Source organism: Poromitra crassiceps, assembly GCF_964638095.1.
Source record: "Poromitra crassiceps genome assembly, chromosome: 13".
Classification (NCBI taxonomy): Eukaryota; Metazoa; Chordata; class Actinopteri; order Beryciformes; family Melamphaidae; genus Poromitra; species Poromitra crassiceps.
The window spans coordinates 9,847,784-9,857,770 of NC_139644.1; the positions used below are offsets into that span (position 1 = coordinate 9,847,784).

Here is a 9,987-nt window from a genome sequence, read left to right on the forward strand (position 1 = left end):
AAGCACATCTATGCCTGAATAATGTTCAGATTAGTTACTCTTATTATTCTAAAGCTTTAGACAACAGCACACATGGGTATTGGCATTAATAATACAAAATATTACGTTGTATGATTGTATTGTATAGGCGGCTATTTTATAAGGTCAAAGCATTGGGTCACAGTAGTCCTAATTAGTGTAGGGGGGGGGGGGAGATCCAAGTGTCCCTGTTGTCTATGAGGGAATGTGAAATGTTGTGATTTAGCTCCATCTACTGACCATGTTTGGAACAACTGCTATTTACGGAAATCGACGGGCATCAGGACCCTGAGGAGAGCTGAGCAGAGCGGCTCTGGCAATCATGGCGGACCAAAACAAGACAGCTTCTGAAGCTTCTGAAGTGAACTTCTTCAATGAAGTGTTAAGGTATGTACCCAGTAGTAATATATAGCTAAACATTTACCAACCCAAGATATTACTGTTTCTCATTCAACTAAAATAGTGTCTCGGTTGACGGACCTCTCTTGGTCGTCAAAGCAGACAGCTTTCATAGTGTGCACTGTGCACATGGTGGAAGCATCTGACAGTCTTGCCAAACCCCATTCAAAAAGCTAGCACTTTAAATATGGCTTTAGTTATCGACAAAGGTGCATACCTGGTTCATAGGCCTTCAGACTCGACATGGATCATTCTCTCCTGGTAAATTCGGCGTACATACGATCCACCAAGCTGCAGCACTTGGTTTCAAACTGATTGGTAATTTAATGCAGTACAGAAGAATACACTTGATTGGACTAGGCATCTGGAATTGGGCAGTTTTTATTTTGCTTCCAGGTCAAGCATTCTGGTGATATCTGCTCTTTCACAGTCTCAACATATTTTCATATTATGATCTAGCAACTTCTGCAATATATTGCTCAACATCAAATTCACTTACTTACTGGTATTCATCAAAACCCAGGAACCAGGTGACCCGACGTGCAATCCAGAAAATACAAACATAAAACCTGAGTCTAGTCTCTATATTCACTGGCTCCCTGTAAGCATAATATGTATTGATTTTAAAGTCTAACTTAGAACTTACATGGCCTTGTGCCTCATTTATAACTGATATTTGTTCAAAGCACACATCAGTTAATATTTATGCATCCTGGCTTGATCAAATGACAAAGCATCACATGCTGAGTGAGCGGTCTTGTTGCAGCCCGTCGGAGCTGTTCGCTGCACGGGCCAGGAGCCATAAGATCCCAGTCAGAGGCCAGAAGGACTTCTTCCCCAATGACTCGGAGGAGCAAAGACAGCGCCTGGAGCAGAGTCTGAACGAACACTGGAGCCTCATATCAGAGGAGCGAGTGGAGAGGCTGTGAGTGGACAGGAAACAGTATTCTAAGTGAAACCCAAGGCTCAGTTTGTGATGAATGGATGTGAAATAGGATTTGTCTCCCTGTTTTATTTCAGAGGAAACCTGGTGAAGGCCGTATGGATCCCAAGCGAGCAGATAGTGGAGCTCCAGTCTCCAGCTGTGAGTACAGTGTCATGCCAAATAAACTGTCCATAGCCTACACTAGGGCTGCACCTAACGATTATTTTCATTATTGATTCATGTATTTGTCAATTAATCGATTCATCATATTGTCTATAAAATGTCAAACATAATAGCAAAGAGCCCAAAGTATTTTTTTTTAATTGCTTCCTTAGTTCTGACCAGCAACCAACCCCCGGTATTAATTTGATAATGATATGAAATGGAGAAAAGGAAGAAAATCTTCACGTTTGTGAAGCTGTAACCAGGAAATACTTTGTATTTTTACGTGATTCAATGACTAAAATGATTGATTATCAAAATTCTAATTCATATATTTTCAGTCAATTGACTGAAAATTGACATATTCAGCATATGATACACACCCTTAGAGAGACTGTTGTAGACTTCCTCATCTATTACTGCTTGTCGTAAAACATTTATCAAAATGTTTACTAAATGTTTATTATGATACTGTCTGTATCCATACAACATGTGATACTTGTTCGCCATACACAGGGGAAGTTCTGGCAGACGATGGGATTCTCTGCCAATGGCAAGCAGTGTCTCCTCCCTGAAGAGGCTCTGTACCTAATGGAGTGTGTGAGTGCCAGACACAACCTGTTCACCAGGGTGTGGTTTACCAGCTCAGGACACATAGACACATCATTATATCTGAGAAGCTAATATTTATCCATTGGTTTCAGTCACGAAATGTTTTTGTTGTGGCCGCAATCTTGAGGACCGAACACAGCACACAACTTTTTAGTACCTGTTGTAAGTCTGTGGAAGGACTGTTCAAACGGTAATCTTTCATACTTTGTACTACAAACTCCATTCAAACTTTAAACAGGTCGTCACTTTTAGTGTGATGTCAATTGAAATCTATGAATATAGTACTGCAGGAGGTTCTCGATCTGAAAATAAGAATACAAATGTGAATTTATATTTGTTACATATGTCCATCCTTTTTTTTGCATTATATGCTGTGTGGTGCACAGGGGAACCTGCAGGTGTTTTACCAGGGCCTGCCGCTGTCCATCCAGGACGGGTATGAGAGGTTTTTGTCCTCGGAGACCATGACGCTGCAGCAGTACCAGGTATCGCTGAACACAAAGTACCAGACAGATTCTGGAAGAGAAAAGTATACCTGAACCCGGCTAACCACAGCTTTTTCCATCACCAAGGTGTTTGGGCATTTGAAGAGACTTGGCTACGTGGTGAACAGATTCCATCCTAGGTAATAGACTTTTGAGGCTCAGTTTTGATGGGATTAGAATAGAGATAAACAGGCACGTGACTTTTCACCAACGGGGAAAAAATTGAATTTTCTATTCCCCTTAGTGTTAGGTTAGGTTAGGGTGATGAATGTACTTTGGTGTGAAAAGTGATGCAATCCTCTGATGCCATCTAATTTTATAGTGAATTATAAGTTAAATAATCTGTCTGCAAACAATTGTTGGAAACATGTGTGTCATGCACAAAGTAGATGTCCTACCTAACCGACTTGCCAAACTGCAGTTTGTTAACATGAAATTTGTGGAGTGTTTAAAAAATGAGTTTCAATGACTTCAACCTAAGTGAATGTAAACTTCCAACTTCAACTGTAGGAGGCGCTTTTCTCCTGCTCAGATGCAAAGCACAGCTGTGAGTGTTGCTAGTAACAGATTTATAATGCTGGATCTAACTCTCCTGATGGACTTATTGGCTCAAGAAGGAGTATATGGTTTGGTTTCAGGTGGGCTTGTATAGTATACCTGTGAAATGAGCAAAAACGTCTTCGAATACTTCCATTTCAACCCCGCTTAACCTTTACACAGACAAAAAGTGAAATTGGCAATCAATCATGGAATGATTAGACCCACAATTCAATTAATACTGGAGATGGGGGGGATTAACAGACATGGTCACTCTGGAAGGGATGACAATTAACCAATAGCTCAAGGAGGACGGTAATGGATTAGACTTCAGATGAATCTGAGTGTTGTTTCTGTTGCTCTCAACAGTTCAGTGGCGTCTTCCTACGAGAGGCAGCTGAACCTGCCACAGTCCCGCGACAGAGCAGGCAGACAGGTGAAGAGGAAACGCAGCACCAGTCCTACCTCAACCTCAACGTCAAGGTGAACAGAACACACCCACTTCACATGTCAGATTCTGACATATAGACCTGAATAATCATTATTTGAATGTGATGTCAGCTCTCTTGCTCCCTGCTTGATCAGCTGCCTTTATCTCTTCTGTGCAGAATAAAGTAACGTTATCAAACATAACATATATATAATATATATATATATAATATATGATACACACACACATACATACGTACATACATACATACATACATACATACATACATACCTACATTTAAAGCACTTTTAAGAAACCTCATGTACAGATTTATGTGTCGTTTAGATGACTCGATGAACAGTGTTATTGTGGCCTTAATTAATCCTGTCAAAAGTAACACCAGGTTCAACTCAATCATGTGGCGACATTGGCGAAAGAGCCTCTATGTATTGTGACTGTAATCTTGATATTCAAGTTTTTTGTTTTTTGTTAAAAGAAATTCTGTATTGTAATTCCTTCCTAAGTGTCTGGAATAAAGTTGAATTGATACATAGATACATGCATGCACGCATGCATGCATACATACATACATACATACATACATACATACATACGTACATAGAAGCACTACATACAACAGTGTGATTTATTATAAAATGCCAGTGTTGTCTTAAGATCCCGATCACTTACCTTTGCTTAGAGAAGAGGATTATATGAATTGTAAGGGGGGGGAACAGTTAAGATGTGAAGATTCACAGTTAAAGCTTCACCAAATAATCTGAACCAAACCGATGAAGTGTGACAGTATCGAGGTCTCTGTCCCTAACTGACTGAGCTGAACTTGGATCTAGTGATGGGAAGACCGATTCTGATCATTCAATTGATTCTTGCTAATCTAATTAGGACTCGTTCAATTCAGCTTTGTAAAAGTGTCGCTTTCCTTTTCTTTTCTATGTTGAGAATGAATGAGTTTGTTTTGTTTTGAAGCATGACTCGCTCAGAGCTGTAAACCTGCAACCACAGACCCTGGCTGATTTGAAACTTCTATTCAGTTCCACTGGCAAAACATTTGGACTAATTTTAAAGTATCGTTCAACGCGTGCATTCACCTGTCACTAGTTCAACACATCACACAGATGAATCTTTCTGCAAACCATGCGCTTACCTCCTGTTTTTATTCAGTCACAGAGAAGCACAGGAAGAATCTGCCTGTGTTAGAATGCAGGAGGATCAACTCAGCCTTGTAGGTGAAGAGGAGCCTCAAAAGACTCCTGCTTTCCCTGCAGACCTTCTAGTCTCTTCGGAGGCCCGAACTGACGCCACCGGTTCAGCAGGCGGTAGCCGGGACCGGAGCTGGTGGACGGCCGACTCAGGGTCGGGCCGCCGGCCGCAGCAGCTCTCTGCAGCCCGTTCCCCGCGCTGGGACTTTGGCTCCATCCCGTTCCCAGACCTGGGCTCCAGGGAGGCCCGACCCCGCAGCCTGGCCTCCCCACACCCGTCTCTGTTACCCGGGGATTTGGCCGTGGGCGCCTGTGACGTCGCCCCCTGGCTGCGGAGACTGAACCTGCGGGAGGTGAAGATGTCCACGGGCGAGCAGAAGAGGGAAGAGGAGAGACAGAGGAAGCAGTGGGACATCAACAAAGACAAAGAGGTTTGCAGCAGCTGATCATGTTGGAAATACTGTCATTAATAACTTGTCGAAATGTCATCATCCCTCTAAATGGGTTGGAAATGTAATAAATAGCTAGATAGTGTAATAACATCATATTATTACATTAATAGTGATGGTAGTTAATGTGCCTATGTTTCGGTTTTTTGGGGCTTATTTTCTTTTGTGTACAATTTAGGTGAGGTGCAGAAATTGATGTGAATTTCACAAATTTGTTTTTGTACGTCTGTTATGTTACCCCATCATTTTTGTGCCACTTGATTATATGGGAACAAAAAGAAAAAACAATAAAAACATGGTCACAAAAAAATAAATAGTGATGTATGGTAGTCACAATTGTAAAGTGGATAAAACGGCATCATTATAAGGAAAACAACAATCAATATAAACAAAAATCAATTATATTTGCAGGAAAATGTATTCTTGCGAGTGTAGAGCGATGTTCTTATATAATCCGGAAATGTACTACATGAGCAGGTTTTATTACGTTTTCAACCAATTATAAGGGACCACATTTTTGGGATGACATGATCGGTTGCTTTAAGGTTCGGCGGTGCAGAAACTGGGCGGAGTATCTGGAGCTCCAGGCGAGGAGGAGGCGAACGAGGTGTCGAGACAGACCGGCACACCTGTGGGAGAGGGAAGTCACTCCCTTACATGACCCGACACAACCCGTCTCCACTGGTGAGATCACAGGGACACTGCCCCACTCTGTAAAACACATTCATAGTTTATAGTCTAATCTGCACCGGCCCGGTGCATCTGATGTGAAAACACGCCAAGGAAGTTTGTTCTCTTTTTCCAGGGGACCTGCTGGATAAAATCAGTGTGACCAAATCCTCCCATTTGCTAGATGGAGCATCCAGGTATTCATCACTCCCAAGGCCGGTATTTCCAGTTGGCAGTGTGTTCAGCTTTTGATTTCAGGCAGACAGATTTCACAATGTGTTTATAGGAAGTTGGGCTGCATTCACACCACCCGCCTTCATGCTCAATAGTGAATTTCAGCTCACATCAGATCTTCTGGATGACTGTTCCTATCTGTTTATAGATGTAGGCCATATCTGATACCTATAGACCTTATTCGCTAACCCCGGACAGCGCCATATTGTTGACATACGGTCCTGCAGCTGACAACTAAGCTATAGTAACGGCCTTATTGTCGTTTCTGTTCCATTACAAAATAGCGATAGTGATGACAGCAATAAAAACCCCAGAGTTGTTGTTTGTATGCTGCCGTTAATGCCTGTAATAAATAAACAAAAGAAAAAACGAGGTGAACAGACTTTGCTATGAGGAGCTGTCAGAAAGTTTCACCTGTCTCTCCTAACTATCCACACATCTCCTGTGCTGCTGACGTATCCTCCGTCTCGCTCCCTTCACGTCTGTGGACGGTAGAGATAGAAACAAACCACGGGGACTTTATTGCTGTCATTACTACAGCCGTGTGTAACGCAGGTCACCATCCGAACACAATTGGAACGATACAGGTAACGCTAACGGCGGCTATCTTCCTATAAACGCTGCTCTCACATAGGCTGTCACTTAAGAGCTGCTGCGTTATGTCAACAATATGGCGGCGGTGGGCGTGCCCGTACGTGAGCGACGTCAATCGAATAAGGTCTATATGAGCGGACGGCAACGTTGAAAAGATAAAAGTAAAGTAAAAATAACAAAAGACGCCACACCTGTTTATGTTTCCAACACATGCGACTCCAAGCAGCTTTTTGCTGTTTACGCTGGTTGGAAAACATCAGATCTGAGTCACATGTGAGAGCTAGGAAAACACAATTCGGACACTTTCAGCTGCAGTGTGGACGCAGTCCTTTTCACCACTATGACAATGTGAGATCCTTCATTAACAAACCCCATAGAAGCTCTTAACAATGGCGAATGACATGTTCTGGCTCATAAATCATCGTTGTTTAAGATCGCCACGGCTTGGTTGATCTGAAAAACATTTAGCTCTCATAGACGATGGTATTGTGAGTGACGAGGCTCGTGCCTGTGCTTTGTCCGCTCAGGTTGAAAGGTTCAGACGAGTGGAGGATCTGTTTCAGTGTTTACCTACCTGATACGGTGGCTGACTACAAGAAGAGCAACCCGGGGAAACCTTATTCCCGCATGTGTGTTTGCAGGTAAGCAATCCCACAAACTGTCCTGAGGGACGTTTACTCAAGATTGGCTTACAGCAAACAACAGATATTTGAGTAAAATTAAATAAATATCGCCTTTGCTTAAAATGAACGTGCCGTTTGTCTCACCTTTCAATGTATTGTGAGTTTAATTAAATAATAGTTTTTTTTATTCATGTTTGGATTGAGTAAGCTATTGCGAGGGATGGGATAATGTCAAATCAAAATTAAATATATTGCATTCAATAAAATGTGACGCGATACATATCGTGGGGCAGAAAAAGCTGTAGTAATCACAAATGAGATGGCTTGACCATCACAGTTTCACAAACTTTCCGTCCAAATTATTATGCCTCTGCTGGCGATAGCCGAGCCAGAGGCATTATGGTTTCGGGTTGTCCGTCCGTCCGTCCATATGTCCGTCCGATGTTCTTTAACGCGATATCTCAGGAACGCCTTGACTGAATTTCGTCACATTTGGCTCAAACATCCAGTTGGACTCGAGGATGAACTGATTCGATTTTGGTGGTCAAAGTTTATGGTCCCACGAGCGCCATTTTCTAGCTCGTTAACGCAATATCGGAATTTTGTCACTTTTGGCTCAAACGTCAAAGTCTGGACAGACATGGATGTTACAATGACTGCTCACTTGTTGGCGGAGGTATATATCCACTGTGCGGTCGTTCTAGTATTATTTGCACTTTGTCATGACATTTTTAAGTTGTTTACATTCTAGCAAGGCTATGCCATTACTAGAAAGATTTGTGTCTCCGAAATAAACGTAATTCTGCACAGACTTTGTTGTCATGGAACTTTGATATATACTGTATGTATCAAATCATAACATGAGATAAGCATATATCCTCCCATACCTAGTTATTAATTCTTGTTTTACTCAAATGTAGTATAAAAAAACAAACTCAACACAGTTAACTATAGCAAACAAACATAAAAAAAAAAAAATCTCTAGATTTTTGTTTTGATGATCCAAAAAACGTAGGTAAGTGCAGACCGTGCTAGCATGTTTTTTGTTTTCTTTTTAAAACTTTCCTCTTGTTCTAGCCTCCACATGGATCTACGGTCCCGCATTGCCAACAAAGGATCTGCTAACATCATGTGATGAATCGTGCATTCCTTTATAACTGGGAACTGGTAATCTTACCGGTTCAAAGTTCATGAGCTGGGACGTGACGTCACTAGAGCTGGTATTTCCCATTCCAAACTCGTAGGAGTCTCAGCAGCCCCGACCTAAAAAAATCCAAGATGGCTGCGCCGCGCAACAACAGTACGGTAGTTATAATCGTATAAATGCTATTTAGCACTTCTGTCTTGTTTGTGTCTCGTTAAATCAGCTGTACACACAGCACGGCCTACTTCTATCTGTGTGGACATGAGGCTGCAGTGTTTGTATGCGCAAAATGCCACGAAATGCCTTGTTATATCAACTGTTATTGCTAACAATGGCTAGCGAGTGGATCTGACCAGTGAACAGTGAACTTCCCAGCTCAACTTTTCTGCAAATGGAATGCTAACACAACGGATGTGACGTCATTTAGCCTCCACGTCCCAGTTATTTTGCGATAAAGGAACGCACGGTTAACATCATGTGATCATCATCATGTGATTTCCCGCCTGTTGTCTTTCAGCTTCGACGGTCCCGTGCCCGACTTGCAAGCGATCAAGCTGCTGGCCTTCCAGAGCGCGGACGTCCCGGTGGTTTGCGCTGCGGTCGACCACGGGGACATCTCCTTCTACACCTTCAAAGACTTCCAGCTACCCACTGATGTGCACTAGTGCCATTTCTTTAATCCTCTGTTTTCTCCCCTGTTGTATTTGCCCAGTTCCCCTGTTGTCTCAGTCATTGCTCCACCCAACTCTGCCGATCTGGGGCGAGCCAGCTGCTTCTTTTCACCTGACAACGAGGGGTTTTTCCCCCCGGCAGGACGTAGCACGTGGTAGGATCACACTGTTCCCCCCCTAGTGCAGTGACCAGGACACGTACCCCTAATCCGGTTTCCCACCCGCAGACACAAATTGTGCCTGTATGACGCCCGACCAAGCCGGAGGTAACACGGGGGCTCGAACCTGCGACCCTCGTGTTGGTAGGCAGGGACTCTACCTCGGCACTAAACAGATGCCCCCAATAGTGCCAGTTTTAACCGTTCTCAAACCTTCATCTTAAGTTAAAAAATACATTTTAAATTGTACACACTGAATCAATCTGTCATCTTGTGTGGCTGAATGCCTGTTCCAAAATAGAGTATGGGCTGGAAAGTGAGTTAGCAGAGTAACTTGTCAGATGGTTATCAACTGCAATCACCAGGGAAATCATGTTTTCTCTTCTACTTTTTTGACTTTCACAAACCCAATGATGGCTAGGTTTTGAATTATGCAGTTCCCATATTGATGTTCCTTTTCTATTATTTGCAGCTGTTTTTATTTTTTATTTTTTAACAATAAAATAAATAAATAAATAAATAATCATTTTGAAGCTCGTGTGTGCTGTTCTTGAGGGACCACAGGTATTGTGTTAATTAGCATGGTGTGTATGTGTGTGTGTGTGTGGCTCAGTGGTTAGTACTGTTGCCTCAGAGCAATAAGGTCCCGGGTTCGAA

General features: G+C 42.5%; 1 protein-coding gene across 2 annotated transcripts; it reads left to right on the plus strand.

Annotated features, from left to right (window-relative positions):
• Nucleotides 1-340: 340 nt before the first annotated feature.
• tsen54 (TSEN54 tRNA splicing endonuclease subunit) lies at nucleotides 341-9,782 on the plus strand (the record flags this gene model as incomplete). 2 transcript variants are annotated; one of them, XM_083650220.1, is made up of 12 exons in its annotated part: nucleotides 341-405; nucleotides 1,184-1,342; nucleotides 1,438-1,501; nucleotides 2,021-2,104; nucleotides 2,503-2,601; nucleotides 2,689-2,741; nucleotides 3,508-3,621; nucleotides 4,751-5,219; nucleotides 5,783-5,921; nucleotides 6,043-6,103; nucleotides 7,262-7,375; nucleotides 9,019-9,782. In XM_083650220.1, 12 exons carry the CDS (start codon nucleotides 341-343, stop codon nucleotides 9,164-9,166), a joined length of 1,569 nt encoding a protein of 522 aa, XP_083506346.1. In that variant the 3' UTR covers nucleotides 9,167-9,782. The 2 variants fall into 2 exon arrangements, with proteins under 2 accessions (XP_083506346.1, XP_083506347.1); XM_083650221.1 differs by having other exon boundaries at nucleotides 3,508-3,615.
• Between the last annotated feature and the right edge of the window lie 205 nt (nucleotides 9,783-9,987).